Source organism: Mustela erminea, chromosome 21, assembly GCF_009829155.1.
Source record: "Mustela erminea isolate mMusErm1 chromosome 21, mMusErm1.Pri, whole genome shotgun sequence".
NCBI classification, from domain to species: Eukaryota; Metazoa; Chordata; class Mammalia; order Carnivora; family Mustelidae; genus Mustela; species Mustela erminea.
This window is the reverse complement of record NC_045634.1, coordinates 5108862-5133252: the sequence shown is the minus strand read 5'-3', so window position 1 is coordinate 5133252 and position 24391 is coordinate 5108862. Positions and strand designations below refer to the sequence as shown.

The 24391-nt window shown below is 36.8% G+C and overlaps 1 protein-coding gene across 6 annotated transcripts in view; it reads left to right on the top strand.

Annotated features, from left to right (window-relative positions):
* Positions 1-24391, top strand: part of LOC116581924 (disintegrin and metalloproteinase domain-containing protein 5-like) — a 139829-nt gene that overhangs the window by 92619 nt on the left and 22819 nt on the right. For all 6 annotated transcript variants that reach the window (XM_032329264.1, XM_032329268.1, XM_032329265.1 and 3 more), the window contains 2 exons: positions 19020-19110; positions 19594-19813. In XM_032329264.1, coding sequence (XP_032185155.1) covers positions 19020-19110; positions 19594-19813 — 311 coding nt within the window. The remainder of the gene's footprint in view (positions 1-19019; positions 19111-19593; positions 19814-24391) is intronic.

Genomic DNA, 24391 nt, shown 5'->3' with positions numbered 1-24391 from the left:
ATCGATTCCATTTACTATAGCACCAAGAACCATAAGATACCTGGGAATAAACCTAATTAAAGAGGTAAAAGATCTATATTCCAGGAACTACAGAACACTCACAAAAGGAATTGAAGAAGACACAAAAAAATGGAAGACCATTCCATGCTCTTGGATCGGAAGAATAAACATTGTTAAAATGTCTATACTGCCTAGAGCAATCTATACTTTTAATGCCATTCCGATCAAAATTCCACCGATATTCTTCAAAATGAACCACACTTGCATCCCATGGATAAATCCCATCTGGTTATGATGGATAATCTTTTTTTTTTTTTTTTAAAGATTTTATTTATTTATTTGACAGAGAGATCACAAGTAGGCAGAGAGGCAGGCAGAGAGAGAGGAAGAAGCAGGCTTCCCACTGAGCAGAGAGCCCAATGCGGGGCTTGATCCCAGGACGCCAAGATCATGACCTGAGCCACCCAGGCACCCCGATAGATAATCTTTTTAATGCACAGTTGGATCTTGTTAGGATCTTGTTGAGAATCTTAGCATCCATAGTCATCAGGGATATTGGTCGAAATTTTCCTTTTTGATGGGGACTTCTGGTTTGGAGATCAGGGTAATGCTGGGTTCATAGAAAGAGTCTGGGAGTTTTCCTTCTATTTCTGTTTTTTGAATCAGCTTCAGGAGAGTAGGTATTATTTCTTCTTTGAATGTTTGGTAGAATTCCCCAGGGAATCCGTCAGGTCCTGGGCTTTTTCTTTTCAGTGTTCCAGAATTCATTGTTTATGTGTCACACCCAGTGCTCCATGCAATACATGCCCTCCATAATACCAGGCTCACCCAACCTCCTACCCTTCTCCCCTCCAAAACCCTCAGTTTGTTTTTCAGAGTCCCCAGTCTCATGGTTTGTCTCCCTCTTCCAATTCCACCCAACTTACTTCTCCTTTCCATCTCCCCATGTCTCCATGTTAATCCTTATGGTCCACAAATAAGCGAAACCATATGATAATTGACTCTCTCTGCTTGACTTATTTCACTCAGCATAATCTCTTCCAGTCCCGCCCATGTTGATACACAAGTTGGGTATTCATCCTTTCTGATGGAGGCATAATATATGGACCATATCTTCTTTATCCATTTGTCTGTCGAAGGGCATCTTGGTTCTTTCCACACTTTGGCAACTGTGGCCATTGCTGCTATGAACATTGGGGTACAGATGGCCCTTCTCTTCACTACATCTGTATCTTTGGGGTAAATACCCAATAGTCTAATTTCAGGGTCATAGGGAAGTTCTATTTTTAATTTCTTAAGGAATCTCCACACTGTTCTCCAAAGTGGCTGCACCAAGTTGCATTCCTCCCAACAGTGTAAGAGGGTTCCCCTTTCTCCACATTCCAAACACTTGTTGTTTATTATATTGTTAATTTTGGCCATTCGAACTGGTGTAAGGTGGTATCTCAATGTGGTTTTGATTTGAGTCTCCCTGATGGCTAATGATGATGAACATTTTTTCATGTGTCTGTTAGCCATTTGTATGTCATCTTTGGGGAGGTGCCTCTTGATGTCTTCTGCCTGGGCTCTTGTTTTTTGGGAGGTTTTTGATCACTGCTTCAATCTCTTTACTAGATATTGGTCTATTCATGTTGTCAGTTTCTTCCTCATTCAGTTTTGGAAGTTAGGTTTCCAGGAATGCATCAATTTCATCTACGTTGCTTAACTTATTGGCATATAGCTGTTGATAATAATTTCTGATGATTGTTTCTATTTCCTTGGTGTTAATCATGATCTCTCCCTTTTCATTCATAATTTTATTGATTTGGGTCCTCTGTCTTTTCTTTTGCATTAGTTTGGCCAATGGTTTATCAATCTTATTGTTTCTGTCAAAAAAACAGCTTCTCGTTTCATTTATGTGTTATACTGTATTTCTAGTTTCTATCTCATTGATCTCTGCTCTAATCTTCATTATTTCCCTTCTTGTGCCTGGGTTTGGCTTAATTTGTTGTTGATTCTATAGTTCTTTAAGGTGTACAGAGAGCTGGTGCATTCTTGATTTTTCAGTTTTTTTTTTTTTTTTTTTTTTTTTTTTTTTTTTTTTTTGGAGGGAGGCTTGGATGGCTATGTATTTCCCCTTTAGGACTGCCTTTGCTGTATCCCATAGGTTTTGGACTAAAGTATCTTCATTCTCATTGTTTTCCATGAATTGTTTAAGTTCTTCATTGATTTCCTGGTTGATCCAAACATTCTCAAGCAGGGTGGTCTTGGCTTCCAAGTGTTTGAATCCCTTCCAAGATTTTTCTTGTGGTTGAGTTCCTGTTTCAAAGCATTGTGGTCTGAGAATATGCAGGAAATAATCTCAGTCACTTGGTATTGGTTGAGCCCTGATTTGTGACCCAGTATGTGGTCTATTCTGGAGAAAGTTCCATGTGCACTTGAGAAGAATGAGTAGTTAGTCTGTTGTTTTAGGGTGAAATGTTCTTTATATGTCTATGAGGTCCATTTGGTCCAATGCATCTTTCCATGCTCTTGTTTCTTTATTGATTTTCTGCTTGGATGATCTGCCTTTACTGAGAGTGTTGTATTAAGATCCTCTACTATTAATGTATTCATGTCAATATGACTCTTTATCTTGATTAACAGTTGTCTTATGTAGTTGGCCGATCCCATATTGGGGGCATAAATATTTACAATTGTTAGATCTTCTTGGTGGATAGACTCTTTAAGAATGATTTGTGTCCTTCTTTATCTCTGACTACAGTCTTTAGTTTAAAATCTAATTTATCTGATACGAGAATCGCTAGCCCAGCTTTCTTTTGAGGAAAAAAAGATGGCATAAAAGATGCTTCCCCATCCCTTCACTTTCAGTCTGGATGTAACCTTAGGTTCAAAATGGGTCTCTTGTAGACAACAGATGGATGGGTCCTGTCATTTTATCCAATCTGCAACCTGTGCCTTTTTATGGGAGTGTTTAAGCCATTCATGTTGAGTGATTATTGAAATATACAATTTTATTGACATCATGTTGCCTAAGAAGTCCTTGTTTCTCTAGATTGTCTCTGTAAATTTCTGTTCTGTGGCACTCATGGGTTCTTTCTTCTTTTATTTAAAAAAAAAAAAACTCTTAATATTTCTTGTAGTGCTGGGTTGGTGGTCACATACTCTTTTAAACCTTGCCGGTCTTGGAAGCTCTTTATGTCTCCATCCATTCTTAATGTCAGTCTTGCTTGATAAAGTATTTTTGGCTGCATGTTCTTCTCATTTAGTGCCCTGAGCATGTCTCTCCAGCCCTTTCTGGCTTGCCAGGTTTCTGCGAACAGATCTGACATTATTCTGATAGACCTTCCTCTTTATGTAAGGAATCTCTTTCCGCTAGCTGCTTTCAAGAGCTCTTGTCTAAAATTATGATTCATCAGTTTCAGAATCAAGTGTCCTGAGGTCTTTTTAGATTCTATGATCTTGAGGGGTGTCTTTTCTGCCTCTATGATAGGAACACTGGTTCCATTCCCCAGATTGGGAAAATTTTCATAGAGGATTTGTTCAACTATATCTTCTAGTCTTCTTTTTTTCTCCTCCCCCTCAGAGATCCCAATAATTCTGACATTGGAACTTTTCATGGCATCATTTATTTCCCTAATTCTGTTTTCATGGCTTCTAAGCTGTTTGTTCCAGACCTCCACCTGATTCTTTTTCTCTATCAGTTTGTCCTCCAGATCACTAATTCTATCTTCTGTCCTGGTTACCCTAGCTGAGACTTTAGATTAGATGGGATCTCACTGATAGCATTTTTAACCTTTTCCCAGGTAGCTGTCACTTCTGCCCTAATCAATTCCATGTTGTCATTAATGGTTTTCTCCAACCTAGCCATTGCCTGGATAATTGTTACCCTGAATTCCCTTTCTGACATACTGTTCATGTTCATATCCAATAGCTCTGATGGAGAGGGCACAGTCTGAATTTTTTCTCTATTGGGCATTCCTGCTCCTAGTCATTTTGGTGAGTGGTGGTCGAGGGGATATGTAGCTGAATATATCATCCGTGATCCAGGTAAGGTGCACCCTGGAATGCTTCTGAGCAATCAGAAGTCACCATCCAAAAGAAAGGACAAAAAGCAAAAAAAAAAAAAAAAAAAAAAAAAAAAAGAGAGAGAGAGAGAGAAAGAGAGAAACAGGAAAAGAGAGAGAGAGAGAGAGAGAGAGAGAGAGAGAAGACCCAGCCAGAATGGGCCCCAAAGGTAAGATTTATAAGGTATACAAACAAAAATACTGATGAAAGTAAAAGACAAGAAGAAGAAAAAAAGAACCCAGCCAAAATGAACCCCAAGTATAAAATGTATAAAATATCAGAACAAAAACAAATGCACAGAAACACTGACAGAAGAAAAAGATGGGAGGTTGGTTATACATCCTCAATGTGGGTGAGGAAGGTTATTTTGATTCTTCCTGGGTGTATCTTGGTATCTTTGTTAAAGGACCCAACTTTCCAGAGATAAAGGGAGATTAAAACTGGTATATATATAAGGGTAGCATTTATTAGGGAAAGAGGATTACCTTGAAGCTTATATCTGTATGTATATTAAGAAAAATAGAAAAGCAAAAGAAAAACACATGTATGTGTATGAAAAAGTTCAAGGTAAGAGGTTATTATGGAATATGTTGTATCGAACCTCCCATTGTAGTGGTAAATGAGTTAAGAAAATTAAAAAGAACAAGAATCGTGAGAACAAATTAAAAATAAGAGTTGTATCTATGAAATATGCAGGTTTTAGGGCGATACTGGGAGTTTAATATCTTGTGTTCCTCTGATATTGGGGTTTTAAAATGTTATGGAGACCCTCTGGTGGTTGTCCTCTTGTTCTTTTGGCTGGCTTTCTGGAGGAGGGGGCTGCTACATTGTTTTTCAGTCAGTCTTCCTTGGGTTGAGTCCTGCTCCCTATCAAGGGGCTGGGCTCTGTGGAAACCAGTTTTTTAGGCTTTTGTTCTCTGAAGGTTTTTGTTCTTTGGTGGCTCTTTGTGGCCTTTCAGAGGTTTAGTGGAAAGCAAACTGTACCCAAACTGTATCTCAGAGAGAAGCCCGAGTCTGCTCCCCTCTGGATGGTCCAGAACACACAGATTCCCCCTCTGCAAACTCTACTGATCTGTGCAACCTCCCATGGGCAATGCATGTCCCCAGCTACCGTCTTAGAGGTTGCCCAAAGCACCAGCTTGTCCCTGCATCCCCGTGTCACTAAAACCACAAGCGATATCCAGTGGCTGCCTTTGCTGGGACTGCTGTCTGGGGTCCAGACCACCCCAAGAGATACCAACCAGAGATAGCGAGCTGAGATTTTCAAGCCTGGGCTGGGAGTGTTCAGACTCTTGGCCGGTCCAGAGACCAGCAGCTAGCGCCCGCACAGAACTCTCTCAGGCACGTTGGAGAGCATGGTTCAGACCCTGGTTACACAGTGCACGTGCAGAGTGCAAAAGGCTGTGGTTCTAGAGAGCACCAGCAGGTATCCACACCAGACTCCCTTACACATGCCGGTGGGAGTGCACCTATCCCAGCGCTGGTGCTAGTAGTGGAAAGCCAGGGGCTCAGGAACCATGGTCTGGAGGCCTCGTCGTACTCTCTCTGGCACAGGTGGTCACTGGCAGTGGCCATCCTGGGTCTGTGGGCTTAGGCCCTGGCCCGTGCCTGCCCAATTCCACCAACTGCCCCTTAAGGTCTTTTGCTCTTTTTGAGTGCTTTTAACCAGACTCCATGTTAATGCTTGTCCCCAATCACAGGGCACTCTCATATTGGGGTATTACTTTCCAATAGTCACTTCTGGTGGCTCCACCCTATATATATATTTGACAGACAGAGATCACAAGTAGGCAGAGAGGCAGGCAGAGGGAGAGAGGGAAGCAGACTGCCTGCTGTGCGGAGAGCCCAATGTGGGGCTTGATCCCAGGACCCTGGGATCATGACCTGAGCCGAAGGCAGAGGCTTTAACTCACTGAGCCACCCAGGTGCCCCCCTTCTGTATTGTTAAATATAAAAAAGATATTTATGTTCCAATATCAGTTTGATCATTCTCAGTATGCTTTACCTCTTCACTGGAGTCTCCTAACCCAGTAGATATCCAGAAGTGTATAATTCTACATCTAAAGGTGATTTCATGGGTGTTCAGAGTGTTATGGTAGATAATTAGCTCACTTTAGGGGACTGGTTGAAACAGGGTCTCCTACTTCTCTGCCATCTTGCCCCACCTTCCTAAAATGTGGTATTTTGTTTATTGAATTTATCTGGCCATTAATTTTGATTTTTAAAAATATTGAGTTAAGGTATTACTTGATTATTGAATTTTTGCCCCTCTACCACCTTCAGTTTTTGCACCATCCTAATCCTGGCCCTTGGACAGAATTTGGGGGAATCAAGAAGTTTAAATTAGATTTAATCAAATCAATTCAAATTAGTAAATTGCGACAAAGCAAAAGGAAACTAATTACTTAGTGAGTTCAAGAGTAGACAGTTTTCAATAGATAGTTGTTGATTGTGGTGGATTCTGTTCACAAATCTATTTTGACTTGTTTTGTAGTATCTCTTATATGTATGGATTGTGTTGAGAGAGAATGAAGTTTATTGATCTTGTCTTCAACTATGAAAATCTGTGAAATTGCTGACAGGAGCTCCTTTGTCAGTTAATAATGATGACAACAAAAGATCTCAGGTTTCATTATATGTGATTAACATGATCAACACAATGCATCCCTAAATCACCAAGTCATAGTGATAGGGCAACTATTACTACATTTGAATTTTTTACGATTTTAAAATTAGACATAACTAAACATATAAAAGGGTGAAGTAGATGATCATTGGTATCCTTACTGATTTTAAAATTCAATCGCTCTTTTTTTGTTATTGAAGTATAGTTGACACACAATGTTAGTTTCAGTTGTGTAACGTAGTGATTCAACAACTCTATGCATTTTGCTATGCTCACCACAAGTGTAGCTATCATCTGTCATCATACAACGTTATTATGATATCAACTGTATTCCCTATGCTTTGGCTTTTATCCTCATGATTATTCATTCCATATCTGGCAGTCTGTACCTCCGATTACCCTTCAGTCATTTGTCCACCCCCCCCCCCAGCAGCCATCAGTTTGTTCTCTGTATTTGTGTGTCTGTTTCTGCTTTTGTTTGTTAAAATGTTTTGTTTCTTAGATTCCCCATATAAGTGAAATCATATGATAGTGTTTTTCTTTGTCTTATTTCACTTAGCATAATACACTTTAGTCCATAAATGTTGGCACCAATGTCAAGATTTCATTACTTTTTATGGTTCAGTAATACTCCATCACACACACACACACACACACACACACACACACACACACACTCTCTCTCTCTCTCTCTCTCTCTTCTTTAGATGTTCATCTATTGATGGACACTTGGGTTGCTTCCAATATTTTGGCTATGGTAAATAATGCTGCAATAGACATAGTAGTGCATATACCTTCTCAAAATTTTTGTCTTTTTTGGGGGGATGGGGTTAATTATCCAGTAGTAGAATTACTAGATCATATGATATTTCTATTTTTACTTTTTTAAGGAACCTCCATACTGTTTTCAACAGGGGCTACACCAATTTATATTCCTACCAAAAGTACACAAGTGTTCCTTTATTCTCTACATCCTTGCCAACACTTAACTTTTTGTTGTCTTTTTGATTATAGCCATTCTGAGAGGTGTAAGGTGATGTCTCATTTTGGTTTTTATTTGCATTTTCCTGATGATTAGTGATGAGTATCTTTTCAGGTGTCTATTAGCCATCTGTAAGTCTTCTTTGGAAAATTGGATTGGGGTTTTTTTTTTTTTTTTGGTTGAGTTTTATAAGTTCTTTACATAATTTGGATATTAACTCCTTATTAGGAGCAAATATATTCTCCTACTTAGTAGGCTGCCTTTTTGCTTTGGTGATGGTTGCAAATATCTTCTCCTATTAGTAGGTTGCCTTTTTGCTTTGGTGATGGTTTGCTTTGCTATGCAAAAGCTTTTTATTTTGGTGTAGTCCCAATCATTTATTTTTTATTTTGTTTCCTTTGCCTGAGGAGACATATCTAGAAAAATGTTGCTATGATGAATAGCAAAGAGATTACTGCCTATGTTTTCTTGGAGGAGTTTTATGCATTTGTGCCTTATAGAGTTTATTTTTGTGTTGGTGTGAGAAGGTGGTCTGTGTTTATTCTTTTTCATGTAGTTGTCCAGTTTTTCCAGCACTATTTATTGAAGACACTATCTTTTCCCCAGTGTATGTTCTTGCCTCCTTTGTCATAGATTAATTGACAACATATGTATGGGTTTATTGCTGGTCTCTCTATTATGTTCTATTGAGCAATGTGTCTGTTTTTGTTCCAATGCCATGCTGTTTTGATTACTACAGCTTTGCTGAAATCTTGAAATCTGGGAATCTGATACCTCCAGCTTTGTTTTTTTTTTTTTTTCCAGCATTGCTTTGGTTATTTCAGATCTTTTGTGGTTCCATAAAAATATTAATATTATTTGCTGTAGTTCTGTGAAAAATGCTGTTGGTATTTTTTTTTTGCCAATAATAAAATCTGAGCTTTATTTTTTTTATTATGTTCAGTTAGCCACTGTGTAGTACATAATTAGTCCTTGATGCAGTGTTCAACTATTCATTAGTTAACTGTAACACCCAGTGCTCATCACAGCATGTGTCCTTCTCAATACCCATCACCCTATTACCTGCTATTGGTATTTTGATAGGGATTTCATTGAATCTGTAGATTGCTTAGGAAAGTATGAACATTTTAATAATATTGATTTTTCTAATCCATGAGCATAGAATATCTTTTCATTAATTTGTGCCATATTCAACTTCTTTCATCAGTGTTTTATAGTTTTCAGAATACAGGTCTTCACTTTCTTGGTTATGTTTATTAATAAGTATTTTATTATTTCTGGTGAAAATGTAAATGGAGTTCTTTTCTTAATTTCTCTTTCTGTTCCTTCATTACTAATGTACATAAATGGAACCAAATTTTGTGTATTAATTTTGTATCCTACAACTTTGTTGAATTTATTTATTACTTTTAATAATTCTTTTGATAGACTCTAGGGTTTTCTATATGCAGTATCATGTCCTCTACAAATAGTGATTTGTTTCTTCCTTATTAATTTGAATACATTTTATATCTTTTGTTGGCTAACTGCCCTGGCTAGAATTTCTAGTAATATGTTGAGTAACAGTGGTGAGAGTGGGATATTCTTTTTTTTTTTAAAGATTCATTTTTATTTTTATTTATTTGACAGAGATCACAAGTAGGCAGAGAGGCAGACACAGAGAGGAAGGGAATCGGGCTCCCTGCTGAGCAGACAGCCCGATGCGGGCCTCGAACCCAGGACCCTGGGTTCATGACCTGAGCCAAAGGCAGAGGCTTTAATCCACTGAGCCACCCAGACACCCAAGAGTGGGATATTGTCTTATTCCTGATCTTAGAGGAAAATTTGCTCAGTGTTTCACTAAGTATGAGGTTAGCTGTGGGTTTTTCATATATGATTTTTATTGTGTTGGGATAGAGCCCCTCTAAACACACTTTATGGAAGGTTTGTATCATGCATTAATGTACTTTGTCAAATGTTTCTTCTTCATCTAATGAGATGACCATATGATTTTTGTTCCTCATTTTGTTAATGTGGTGTATCATATTGATTGATTTGTAAATAGCGAACCATCGCTCCAACCCTAGATGCACTTGATCATGATGAATGATCCTTTTCATATATTGTTGAATGTGATTTGCTGATATTTTGTTGAGGATTTTGCATGTATGTCCCCCAGAGATATTGACCTATAGTTTTCCTTTTTGTGGTGTGTTTATGTCGTTTTGGTATCAAGCTGGTCATGGTTGCAATAGAGTGTATTTTAAGCTTCCTTCTATTTTTTGGAAGTTTGAGGAAAATAGGTATTAACTCTTCTTTAAATGTTTGGTGAAATTCACCTATGCATCCTTATAGATCCTGGATTTTTATGTTTTGGAAGTTTTTTGATTACTGATTCAATTTTAAGTGTGTTCAGATTTTCTGTTTCTTCTTGCTTCAGTATTTATTTATTTTTAACATAAAATGTTATTATTTGTCCCAGGGGTACTGGTCTGTGAATCACCAGGCTTACACATTTCACAGCCCTTACCATAGCACATACCCTCCCCAATGTCCATAACCCACCATCCCAACCCACAACCCAACAGCAACCCTTTTGTTTTGTGAGATTAGGAATCTCTTATGGTCAGTCTTCCTCCTGATCCCATCTTGTTTATTTTCTCCTTTCCTACCCAACACAGCCCCCCACCCTGCCTCTCAAATTCCTCATATCAGAGAGCTCATATGATAATTGTCTTTCTCTGACTGACTTATTTTGCTCAGCATAATACCCTCTAGTTCCATCCACGTTGTTGCAAATGGCAAGATTTCATTTCTTTTGATGGCTGCATAATATTCAATTGTGTATGTGTGTGTGTGTGTGTGTGTGTGTGTGTGTGTATCACATCTTCTTTATCCATTTTATCTAGTTGATGGACATCTAGATTCTTTCCATAGTTTGGCTATTGTGGACATCGCTGCTATAAACATTCATGTGCATGTGTCCCTTCAGATCACTATGTTTGTATCTTTAGGGTAAATACCCAGTAGTGCAATTGCTGGGTCATAGGGCAGGTCTATTTTCAACTTTTTGAGGAACCTCCATACTGTTTTCCAGAGTGGCTACACCACCTTTCATTCCCACAAATAGTATAGGAGGGTTCCTCTTTCTCCACATCCTTGTCAACATCTGTCTATTCCTTATTTGTTAATTATAGCCATTCTGACTGGTGTGAGGTGGTATCTCATTGTGGTTTTGATTTGTATTTTCCTGATGTCGAGTGATGTGGAGCACCTTTTTATGTGTCTGTTGGCAGAAATGTCTGTTCATGTCTTCTGCCCAATTTTTGATTGGATTATTTGTTCTTTGGGTGTTGAGTTTGATAAGTTCTTTATAGATTTTGGATATAGCCCTTTATTTGATATGTCATTTGCAAATATCTTCTCCCATTCTGTCAGTTGTCTTTTGGTTTTGTGGACAGTTTCCTTGGCTGTGCAAAAGCTTTTGATCTTGATGAAGTACCAATAGTTCATTTTTTCACTTGCTTCCCTTGCCTTTGGCAATCTGTCAAGGAAGAAGTAGCTGCGGCTAGGGTTGAAGAAGTTGCTGCCTGTGTTCTCCTCAAGGCTTTTGATAGATTCAAAAAGTCTTTCGTCCATTTAGTCTGTCTTTGTGTGTAGTATAAGGAAATGGTCCAATTTCATTCTTCTGCATGTGCCAACACGATTTGTTGAAGAGAATGTCTTTTTTCCATTGGACGTTCTCTCCTGCTTTGTCGAAGATTGGTTGACCATAGAGTTGAGGGCCCATTTCTGGACTCTTTATTCTGTTCCATTGATCTATGTGTCTGTTTTTGGGCCAGTACTATACTGTCTTGATGATTACAGCTTTGTAATAGAGCTTGAAGTCTGGAATTGTGATGTCACCAGCTTAGCCATTCTTTTTCAACATTCCTCTGGCTATTCAGGGTCTTTTCTGGTTCCATATAGATTTTAGGACTATTTGTTCCATTTCTTTGAAAAAATTGATGGTATTTTGTTAGGGATTGCATTAAATGTGTAGATTGCTTTAGATAGCATAGACATTTTCACAATACTTGTTCTTCCAGTCCATGAGCATGGAACATTTTTCCATTTCTTTGTGTCTTCCTCAATTTCCTTCACAAGTACTTTATATTTCCCTGATTACAGATTCTTTGCCTCTTTGGTTAGGTTTATTCCTCAGTATCTTATGGTTTTGGGTGCAATTGTAAATGGGATGGACTCCCTAATTTCTCTGTCTTCTGTCTTGTTGTTGGTGTATAGAGATGGAACTGATTTCTGTACACTGATTTTACATCCTGGCACTTTACTGAATTCCTGCTTAAGTTTTAGCAGTTTTGGAGTCGTGTCTTTTGGGCTTTCCACATAAAGCATCTCAGCATCTGCGAGTGCCGATTTGGATGTTGCCTTTTTTTTTTTTTTTGATTGCTGAGGCTAGGATTTCTAGTACTGTGTTGAATAGCAGTGGTGATAGTGGCCATCTCTGTTGTGTTCTTTTTTTTTTTTTTTTTAAAGATTTTTTTTTTTTAATTTATTTATCAGAGAGAAAGAGGGGGAGAGAGCGAGCACAGGCAGACAGAATGGCAGGCAGAGTCAGAGGGAGAAGCAGGCTCCCCGCTGAGCAAGGAGCCTGATGTGGGACTCGATCCCAGGACGCTGGGATCATGACCTGAGCCGAAGGCAGCTGCTTAACCAACTGAGCCACCCAGGCGTCCCTCTCTGTTGTGTTCTTAACCTTAGGAGAAAAGGTCTCAGTTTTCCCCCATTGAGAATGATATTCGTTGTGAGTTTTTCATAGATGGCTTTGATGATGATGGTGATATCCCTATACTTTGAAGAGTTTTGAGCAAGAAAGGATGCTGTAATTTGTCAAATGCCATTTCAGCGTCTATTGAGAATATCATAGGGTTCTTGTTCTTTCTTTTATTATTGCATTGTATGACATTGATTGATTTGTGGATGTTGAACCAACCTTGCAGCCCAGGAATAAATCCCACTTGGCCATGGTGAATACTCCTTTCACATATTGTTGGATCCTATTGGTTAGTATTTTAGTGAGAATTTTTGCATCTGTGTTCATCAAGGATATTGGCCTATAATTCTCCTCTTTGATGGGGTCTTTGTATGGTTTTGGGATCAAGGTAACCCTGGCCTCATAAAATGAGTTTGGAAGTTTTCCTTTGATTCCTATTTTTTGGAGCACTTTCAGGAGAATAGGCATTAATTTTTCTTTAAATATTTGGTAGAATTCCCTGGAAGTTGTCTGGCCCTGGGGTGTTGTTTTTTTGGAAGATTTTTGTTGACTGCTTCAATCTCCTTACTGGTTATGGGTCTGTTCAGGTTTTCTATTTCTTCCTGGTTCAGTTTTGGTAGTTTATATGTCTCTAGGATTGCATCCATTTCTTTCAGATTGTCATATTTGCTAGCATATATTTCACATAATATGTTTTTATAATTGTTTGTATGTTTCTGGTGTTTGTTGTGATCTCTCCTCTTTCATTTATGATTTTATTGATTTGGGTCCTTTCCTTTGCTTTTGGAAAAGTCTGGCCAGAACTTTGTTGATTTATTCTTTCAAAGAAGCAGCTTACAGTTTTGTTGATCTGTTCTACTATTTTTCTGGTTTCTATTTCATTGATTTCTGCTCTGATCTTTTACTATTTTTCTTCTCAGGCTGGGTTTAGGCTTTATTTGCTATTCCTTCCCAGCTCCTACAGGTGTAAGGTTAGGTTGTGTACTTGAGACCTTTCTTGTTTCTTGAGAAAGCCTTGTATTGCTATATACTTTCCTCTCAGGACTGCCTTTGCCGTGTCCCAAAGATTTTGATCAGTTGTGTTTTCATTTCCATTTGTTTCCATGAATTTTTTCAATTCTTCTTTAATTTCCTGGTTGACCCATTCATTTTTTAGTAGGTTGCTCTTTAGCTTTCATATATTTGAGTTCTTTCCAACTTTCCTCTTGTGGCTGAGTTCTAGTTTCAAAGCATTGTGGTCTGAAAATATGCAGGGAATGCTCCCATTCTTTTGGTACCGGTTGAGTCCTGATTTGTGACCCAGGATGTGATCTGTTTTGGAGAATGTTCCATGTGCACTAGAGAAGAATGTGTATTCTCTTCCTTTGGAATGGAATGTTCTGAATATATCTGTGATGTCCATTGGTCCAGTGTATAATTTAAATCCTTTATTACCTTTTTAATCTTTTGCTTAGATGATCTGTCCATTTCAGTCAGGGGAGTGTTAAAGTCCCCTACTATTATTGTATTATTGTTGATGTGTTTCTTTGATTTTGTTATTAACTGATTTATCTAATTGGCTTCTCTCATGTTAGGGGCATAGATATTTAAAATTATTAGATCTTCTTGTTGGCAGATCCTTTAAGTGTGATATATTGTCTTTCCTCATATTTTAGTATAGTCTTTGGCTTAAAATCTAATTTATCCAATATAAGGATTGCTATCCCAGTTTTCTCTTGATGTCCATTAGCATGGTAAATGGTTTTCCACCCCCTCCGTTTAAATCTGGAGGTGTCTTTGGGTCTAAAATGAGTTTCTTGTAGACAGCATATCAATGGGTCTTTTTTTTTTTTTTTAAATGCATTCTGATACCTTGTGTCTTTGTATTGGGGCATTTAGCCCATTTGCATTCAGGGTAACTATTGAAAGATCAGAATTTAGTGCTCTTGTATTGTCTGAAAGGTAACTGTTATTGTATATTGTCTCTGTTCCTTTCTGGTATATGTTACTTTTAGGTTCTCTCTTTGCTTAGAGGATCCTTTGCAATGTTTCCTGTAGAGCTGGTTTGGTGTTTGCAAATTCTTTCAGTTTTTGTTTATCCTGGAAGCTTTTTTATCTCTCCTTGTGTTTTCAATGATAGCCTAGCTGGATATAGTATTCTTGGCTGCATGTTTTCGTCTTTTAGTGCTCTGAATATATCACGTCAGTCCTTTCTGGCCTGCCAGTCTCTGTGGATAGGTCTACTGCCAATCTAATATTTCTGCCATTGTAGGTTACAGACCTTTTGTCCCAAGATGCTTTCAGGATTTTTCTCTTTGTCTCTGAGACTTTTAAGTTTTACTATTAGATGATGGGGTGTTGACTGATTTTTATTGATTTTGAGGGGGATTCTCTGTGCCTCCTGGATTTTGATGCTTGTTTCCTTCCTTAAATTAGGGAAGTTCTCTGCTATAATCTGCTCCATTATACCTTCTGCCCCTCTCTTCCTTCTTCTTTTGGGATCCCAGTTACTCTAATATTATTTCTTCTTATGGTAACACTTATCTCTCAAATTCTCCCCTTATTGTCCAGAGGTTGTTTGTCTCTCATTTGCACAGGTTCTTTATTCTCTGTCATTTGTTCTTCTATATCACTAATTCCCTCTTCTGTCCCATTTATCCTACCAGTAAGAGTCTCCATTTCTTATTGCACCTCATTAATAGCTCTTTTGATTTCAACTTGGTTAGATTTTAGTTCTTTTATTTCTCCAGAAAGGGATTTTATTTCTTCAGAAGGGATTCTCTAATATCTTCCATGCTTTTTCTCGAGTCCTGCTAGTTCCTTGATAGTAGTCATTCTAAACTCTAGTTCTGACATCTTACTAATGTCAGTATTGATTAGGTTCCTAACTGTCAGTACTACCTCTTGTTCTTCTTTTGAGGTGAGTTTTTCCACCTTGTCATTTTATCCAGATAAGAATAGATGAATGAGAGAATAAAATACTAAAAGGGTGGCAAAACCCCAGAAAAATATCTGCCAACCAAATCAGAAGAGATCTTAAATGGGGGGAGAAGAATGGGGGAAAAATAAAAAATTAAAAATAAAAAACCATATATATTAGACTGGTGAATAGAACAGAGCCACCCACATCATTTTGGGTGCATTCTGGTCTCTTAGAAGAAACTACCTCCCAACATTTTTAAGGAAAGAAAAGCATATATATATATATATATATATGCTATCTTTCTATATAAAAGCTTATATATACATATATATGAATATAAGGGTAAACACAATGAAGGGATGGAATATGACTGTAAAGATGAAAGTTAAAAAGGATTCTAAAAAAAGGTATTGGTAAGTTGGTTGGAAAAAGAAAAAAAAAAGAGAAGAGAATGTCATCAGACTAGAGACTAGAATAGAGGCATGCACTAGATTTGGGGTATATTTTGATATATTAGAAAAAAATTGTATTCCAAAATTTTAAAGAAAAGAAACATATATGTATACAAAAAATAAGGCTAAACACAATGAAGGAATAGAATATGACTATAACAATAAAAAAAGATCTTTAAGATAAAATAGTTTAAAAACATTAAAATAGGAAAAAGGAACAGCTAAAGAAAATAGAATAAGAAAAAAATAAAATTAAAAAAATTTACCTTTGGATCACTATGTTTGTATCTTTAGGGTAAATACCCAGTAGTGCTATTATTGCTGGGTCATAGGGTAGTTCTATTTTCAACATTTTGAGGAACCTCCATGTTGTTTTCCAGAGAGGTTGCACCAGCTTGTGTTCCCACCAACAGTGTAGGAGGGTTCCCCTTTCTCCGCATCCTTGCCAGCATCTGTCATTTTCTGACTTGTTTATTTTAGCCATTCTGACTGGTGTGAGGTGATATCTCATTGTGGTTTTGATTTGTATTTCCCTGATGCCAAGTGATATGGAGCACTTTTTCATGTGTCTGTTGGCCATCTGGATGTCTTCTTTGCAGAAACGTCTGTTCATGTCCTCTGCCCACTTCTTGATTGGATTATTTGTTCTTTGGGTGTTGAGTTTGCTAAGCTCTTTATAGATTTTGGATACTAGCCCTTTATCTGATATGTCGTTTGCCAATATCTTCTCCCATTCTGCCAGTTGTCTTTTGGTTTTGTTAACTGTTTCCTTTGCTGTGCAAAAGCTTTTGATCTTGATGAAATCCCAACAGTTCATTTTGTCCTTGCTTCTGTTGCCTTTGGTGATGTTCCTAGGAAGAAATTGCTGCGGTTGAGGTCAAAGAGGTTGCTGCCTATGTTCTCCTCAAGGATTTTGATGGATTCCTTTCTCTCATTGAGGTCCTTCATCCATTTTGAATCTATTTTCATGTGTGGTGTAAGGAAATAGTCCAATTTCATTTTTCTGCATGTGGCTGTCCAATTTTCCAGCACCATTTGTTGAAGAGGCTGTCTTTTTTCCATTGGACATTCCTTCCTGCTTTGTCAAAGATTAGTTGACCATAGAGTTGAGGGTCTATTTCTGGGCTTTCTATTCTGTTCCATTGATCTATGTGTCTGTTTTTGTGCCAGTACCATACTGTCTTGATGACAGCTTTGTAATAGAACTTGAAGTCTGGAATTTTTGATGCCACCAACTTTGGCTTTCTTTTTCAATATTCCTTTGGCTATTTGAGGTGTTTTCTGGTTCCTCAATCATACCTTCTAATCATCTCTCTTTCTCTCCCCGCTCAGGGGTCCCAATAACTCTGACATTGGATCATTTCATGGAATCATTGATCTTTCTAAGTCTGTTCTCACAGGCTTCTAGCCACCTATCCCTCTCTTCCTCAGCTTCCTTCTTTTCTACCAGCTTATCTGTTAGATCACTAATTTGTTCTTATGCCTCATTTACCTTGGATGTTAGAGTATCATGTTTAGACTGCATCTAATTCATAGCATTTTCTGGTTTGGCCTGATTAGATTTCATTTCTGCCCTTAGAGATTCTATATTGTTACTAATGCTTTTCTCAAGCCTAACTATTGACCTCACAATTGCTACCCTGAAATCTATCTCTGACATTTTGGTTATATCCATATCCGTTAGATCTGTGGCAGAGGCCATTGTTTCTGGTTTTTTTCTTTGTTGGGAGATCCTCCTCCTAGTCATTTTGTTGAGGGATGGTTAAGAGAATGTGCAGAGTTCAAAATATCAACCACAACCCAAGCAAGATGCATCTTAAGAAAATCTGGAGTAGTCAGAAGTCACTACTGAAAAAGCAAAGCCAAAATAAAACACAAGAATAAAATTTGTAAAATTTTAAAATTAAAAAAAATAAAAAAGAATAAAGGGGGCAATCTCTCAGTGTGGACAAAATAGGGTGTTTAAGTTGTTCCTGGGAGTATTTTGTTCTGTTTGTTAGAATACACTACTTCCCAAAATTACAGGGAAAGTAAAACTTGTATATATACAAAGGTAATATTGAATAGGGAGAAAAGGACTACCCTGAAGCATATATCTAAAAAAAAAAAATACAGATGTGGAATACAAGTTAAAAAAAGCTACTATGAAATATAAGTTGATATATTGAACATGCAGTTGAAATGAGAAAAGGGTAAAAAAAAAAACAATAAAAGGGTGGGATGTAGGTTATATATTGCTAAGAATAAAAAGAAAAAGAAATTGTATCTGAAAAATAAACAAGCCATGAGGCAATGACTGGAGCTCAATATGCTATTTTTGCCAGTGTTGGGATTTTACAGTTTTATAGGGACACTACAATTGTCGTCCTCTTGTTCTTCCAGTAGATCTTCTGGGGGCTGGGGCTGCTGTTGTTTCTCAGGCAACCTGCTTGGGCAGAGTTGTCCTGCCTCCTGTTGGGAGGATGAGATCAGTGGAGACTGGTTTTTTGAGATTTTGTTCTCTCTGTTTTCCGTGCCTCCTTGAGGGTCAGAGCAAAAATGGTCACACCCAAACCTCTGGCCCAGAGCAGAGAAATTAAAGTTGGTTGTCTTCACTGTATCCTCCAGGGCAAACCTTCTCTGTTTCTCTGTGTACTGCAGATAGCCGCAGCCTCTCACAATTCACGCCCACAGTGATTCTCTGAGGTCATCCCAGGGGCCTGGGAGTGTCCATGCCCTTTGTGTTTCTAAAACTGCCCAGGGCCCCAGGCTTATGCATGCACCTGCAGCTCCTGGATCCTGCCTGGGCACTGCACTAAAGCCCTTTCCCAGCCATTACTGCTGTCCAGACCCTGGCACAGGACACTTTTGTGCTCTGGTGTTATATCACTCTCTAGGAGCCAGTTTCTGGAGGCTCCCTCACCCTTCTGTTTATCTTCCAATATCTCCCTGAAGCTTCATAACTCTGCTCTTCCTACCTTGCAACAGGCAGCACTTTTCTGCTTGTAGAGGTCTAGATATATATTCTTACATCTCAGGCTGATTTTGTGATATTTAGAATGGTTTGGTAGATATCCAGCTAAATTCAGGGGACTGATTGAAATGGGGTCCCTACTCTTCTGTTATCTTGCCTCCCCCAAAGCTGCCTGAGCAACCTTTTAATGCTAGATAATTATAAACCTCCTTAGCTGTCACATTATTAATTTCCAAAGTGAGTTTATTTCTACAATGATTATTGGAATTATGTACTGTAATTTATATGTTTTTTTTTCTTTTAGCTTCTAGAGGTGGTCCATTTGCTTGTTATGATGAAGTAAATACAAGAGGAGATAGATATGGAAACTGTGGTCGAGATTTTTGCAGTAATCCGTACGTATTTAGAAATTTATAATTTTGTTTGGGATATAGGTTATATATTGCTAAGATCCTAGAATATATGGCAGTTTATCACAGGTTTCTTTGTTTTATGATCTGAACTGAACAGTATTATCCATTGCCTACAAATGATATGTATTCAGTGCCTATAATGTTATGACAATGATATTTATAGTGAGAATTATTTATTTTATTTTACTAAGAATTGAAGACTGGTGATTTGCTCAAATTTAAGAAGCTAATATAAGACAGACCAGGGCTGTCAGGTTGCAGGTATCATTAATTTTTCCCTTAGCACATAGACTCACAGAACAAAAATGGCCACATCATACATAAATCAGTGTGCTCAGAAAGTTTTCTGAGAGACGCCTGGAGTTAAATTTGTAAGACTTTTTTTTTTTTAAACATAGGTATATCAGGAATCTATGTTATTTCAGTAAATAATAAGAGAATTTTTTCTCTGCCCTATGATTCTAGTAATCTTCTATGTGGAAAATTAGTTTGTGCCTGGCCACATAAAACATTAATATCACGTGCAAATTTGTCAGTGATTTATACACATGTCCAAGATGAAATATGTGTATCTACATTTCGACCCAATGAAAACATACCTAAAAATTCATGGACAACATATGAAAATCCTGAAGATAGAGATGATACATTTGTACAAGATGGCACTGTGTGTGGTCCTGAGATGGTAATTAGAACTACAAAATTTCAAGTGTTTTAACAATTATTTTTTACAATACACCAAGCAATTCATTGTTAAACAGCTTTGTTGAAATATTGTTTACTGTAATAGTCATTCATGATATATACAATTCATTGCTTTTGATTAATGTATCACCACATCCAGTTTTAGAACATACTATAATTCTTGCCCATAAGCAACATATCCAATTTTCCCAGTTATTAACATCTAATAGTAATATGGTACATTTGTTACAGTTAATGAACTAGCAATGTTTATATATTATATTAAATAAATTCCACACTTCATTCAGATTTCTTTTACCTAATGTCTTTTCCAGGATTCCACCCAAAATACCATATTACATTTATCAATTTTGTATTCATAGACTTCTCTTGACAGTAACGGTTTCTCCTAATTTCTTTGTTTTTGATAGCCTTGACGGTTTCGAGAACTGGTCAGGTATTCTGTAGTATGTCCCTCATATTAAGATTTGTCTGCCATTTCTCTTACGATTAGATTGGTTTATATATTTTTGGGAGGAAGACCTCAGAGGTAAAGTATCTTTCATCATATCATTATCAAGTGTTGATGTTAACCTTGATCACCTGGCTGAGGTAATATTTGTCAAATTTCTCACTGTTAAGTTACTCTTTACTTCCCTTTCCATATTGTACTTCCCTGAAAGAAGTTACTTTGCATAGCCCATACTTAAGGAGTAGGAAGTTTTATTTCACTTTCTTGGGGGCTCAGTAGTTACATAAATTATTTTTAATTCCTCTGCACCAAAGGTTTGTCTGTTCTCCATTTATTTATTCAGTCATTTATTTGTAACATTGTAGACTCTTGGATATTTATGTTATTATGGTCTGGGTTATAATCCAGTACTACTTTATTGATTTCATTGTTCAAGTTTTTCTAGCTTTGGCCATTGGGAGTTCTTTCAGTCAACTGGTGTCTCTTTGGCAAACTCTTAACACTGTGAGAGTTTTTTTTTTTTTTCCTTTTTTCTTTTTGAGTGCTTCCTTACTTTATAGAATCACAAGATGTTCTTCATTAATACTGAATGTTTCCTGCCCCAGTTCCTAAAATCAGCCATTCTCCAAGGAACCCTGGTTCATTGAAATGGGAAATAGTATTTAGAAACCAAGATCTAGGTATTAATTTTCCTTTCTGCTGTTGGGAGTGTCACTTTTGGCCCCATCAATAGACAGAGCTAGGAAATGTATATCTATATCTACATAGGATTCAAGCATATGAAAACATGATACATATACATGAATATATGTATATATGTATACATGTATATATACTCACACTCGTATGCTGTATATATATTTCTATATATGCATATCTACATTACAAAGCATGAGGTCAAAATTATACTTTCAAATTGAATCCACAATATAGGTTTCATTCTAGCCTCATATCTTTTCATATTTTTGACTGTTTCCTTTGACACTTTCTTTGACAGTTATCTATATAAATTCCATCCTTGGATGTCCACATTAAACTATCTCAGAATTGCTAGTTCATTCCACTGTGAAATTTTTTTTGCCCTTAGCCTGAAGTGTATGTAAAAATATTTTATTTAAGATTTTTTGGGGGGTTTATTCATTTTTCTTCTTAATGTGGTTAGATTGTTCATTTGAAAAACAGTAAGCTTTTTTGATTTCTCCCTGTCCTGTTCATTTTATTTTAGCTTAGTTTCTGATATGTGAAATATAAAATGATTTTTAAGATTTAAAACTATAAGGGCAACTGGGTGACTCTGTCAGTTAAGTGCCCAACCCTTGATTTTAGCTGAGGTTGTAATCTCAGGGTTGTGAGATTGAGCCTAGAGACTCGATCTGTGCTCAGTATGAGTCTGCTTGTGTGTTTCCCTCTGTTCCTACCCCCCCCACACACACTACTATTCACATGTGCCCTCTTTCTCCCAAATAAATAAAATCTTTAAAAAAATTTTTTAAAAGGTTCAAAACTATATATGGTTATACTCAGAGAATTATCCATTCCCATCCCTGTAAACCCTGTAAACCTTCTATCCATTCTCATTTCTCCCCACTCCCAGTAGAGAAACAATTAGTTTTCATTATTAGTTTCTATTATTGTAGTTTTTTAGTTTTAGCTATCTTACCTTTTATTTGTTGCACAATGTTGCACAATGGAGCAGATATGTACATTTCTTATACCTCCTTTGTTAAACAAAAAATAATATTACATACTATAAATGCTTTTGAACTTTTTTTTTTGCTTAACACATTTTGTGGTGATTAATTTAATCAGTTCTAAAGTGCTTATTTTATATTTTCTGGCTGAATTTTATTTGATTTATTAAAATTAATACAATTTTTCATTTTGAAATAATACACATACATCAAAAATGACTGGAAAATACAGAAAAGGAAAAAAATCATTCATAGTATTATCACCTAGAGATAAATTCTCTTTATATTTCAGAACATGTATTTCCAGTATTTTTTGTGCTTATAGCATTTTTTCACTGTCTTAATATTATGAAATTAATAGAAATATAAATTATAAAGATACTATATCTTTGAATAATTTTTGAAATGGAGAAAAATATAAAGAAGGAAAACCATTACACAAAATTTGTTTACACAGAATTAGTCACAGTTATTGGTGGTCTTTTTTTAATTAAACTTTTTAATTTTGAAGTAACTATACTTTAATGGAAAGTAAAATACGTTAGAGAGGTCCTCTCTATCCTACACCCAGATTTTCTTAATATCTTTAACCTGTAAAATATAAAAAACAGGAAATTGACTTTGATAGAAACCTCATTTAGATTTCGTCATTTTACAAGAATGTGTGTGTGTGTGTGTGTTGTCTGTGTGTAGTTCTGTGCAATTATATAACATGTATAACCATGAAACCACTATCACAGTCAAAATACAAAACTGTTCCATCCACCAAAATGGAGCTCTGTCATGGTTTCATTTTGTAGTCATACCTTTCCCTTGTATACCTAATGCTCTGTTCTAATCAGTTCTCTATCTCTATAATTCTGTCACTTGGAGAATGTTATATTAGTCGAGTTATCTAAAAATCTCTAGAGATTAGTTTTTTTCAGCCAGAATAATATCCTTGGGATCTATCTAGAAAGCCACATGTATCAATGGTTCATATTTAGTGTTGAAATATTCCATTACATGAATACACCGTAGTTTGCCTAACATTCATTCTTTTTTTAGTGTGAGTTTTTATATTTTTATTTTATTATTATGTTCAGTTAGCCAACATATAGTAGTATATCATTACTTTTTGATGTAGTATTCGATTTATTAGTTGCATATAATGCCCAGTGCTTATCACAACATGTGCCCTCCTTAATACCCATCACCTCACTATCCCATCTTGCCACCTCCACCTAACTGGAACCCTCAGTTTATTTCTCAGGGTCCAGAGTCTCTCAAGGTTTGTCTCTCTCACTGATTTCTTCCCCCTCAGTTTTTCCTCCCTTTCTCTATGGTCCTATGTGCTATCTACATATGAGTGAAACCATATGATAATTGTCTTTCTCTGCTTGACTTATTTCACTTAAAGAAATAGGTCTATGTTATCTTGGCTCAACTCAAAATCATAATGAATTGTTATTTGATTATTGTGCCATTTTAAAATATTTCCTATAAATTCTACTTTATAATTTTTTGGTCCTAATTTTTGTGTGTGTGTGTGTGTGTGTGCATGACTTCCTAACACCATAGAAATACAAGGGACTATAAAAGAATATTATGAAAAATTATATGTCAACAAACTGGACAACCTAGAAGAAAAAGATGAATTCCTAGAAACATAAACTACCAAAGTTGAACCAGAAAGCCCACTGCCATGGTACTGGCACAAAAATAGACACCAGAAATAGCAAATTTGAACAACCTGATTGCCAGCAATGAAACTGAATCAGTAGTCAAAAAAAAAAAAAAAATCCCAAAAAACAAGAGCCCAAGACCAGATGGCTTTGCTGGTGAATTCTACCAAACATTTAAAGAAAGCTTAATAACTAGGGGCACCTGGGTGGCTCAGTGGGTTAAAGCCTCTGCCTTCGGCTCTGGTCATGATCCCCGGGTCCTGGGATTGAGCCCTGCATTGGGCTCTCTGCTCGACGGGGAGCCTGCTTCCTCCTCTCTGGGTCTCTGTCTGCCTCTCTGCCTACTTGTCTGTCAAATAAATAAATAAAAATCTTTTAAAAAAAAGAAAGTATAATACCTGTACTTCTCAAAATTTTATAAAAAATAGAAATGGAAGGAAAGTTTCCAAATTTATACTATGAGGCTGGCATTACCCTGATTCCAAAACCAGATAAAGACACTACAAAAGAACTATGGCCAATATTCCTGATGAACAACTCAACAAACATCCTCAACAAAATGTTAGCAAACCAAATCAAACAACATATTCACCATGACCACGTGGGATTTATTCCTGGGTTGCAAGGGTTGTTCAACATTGGCAAATCAATCAACATGCTATATAACATTAATAAAATAAAAGATAAAACCCATATGGTCATTTCAATAGATGCAGAAAAAGGATTTGATGAAGTACAACATCCATTCATGA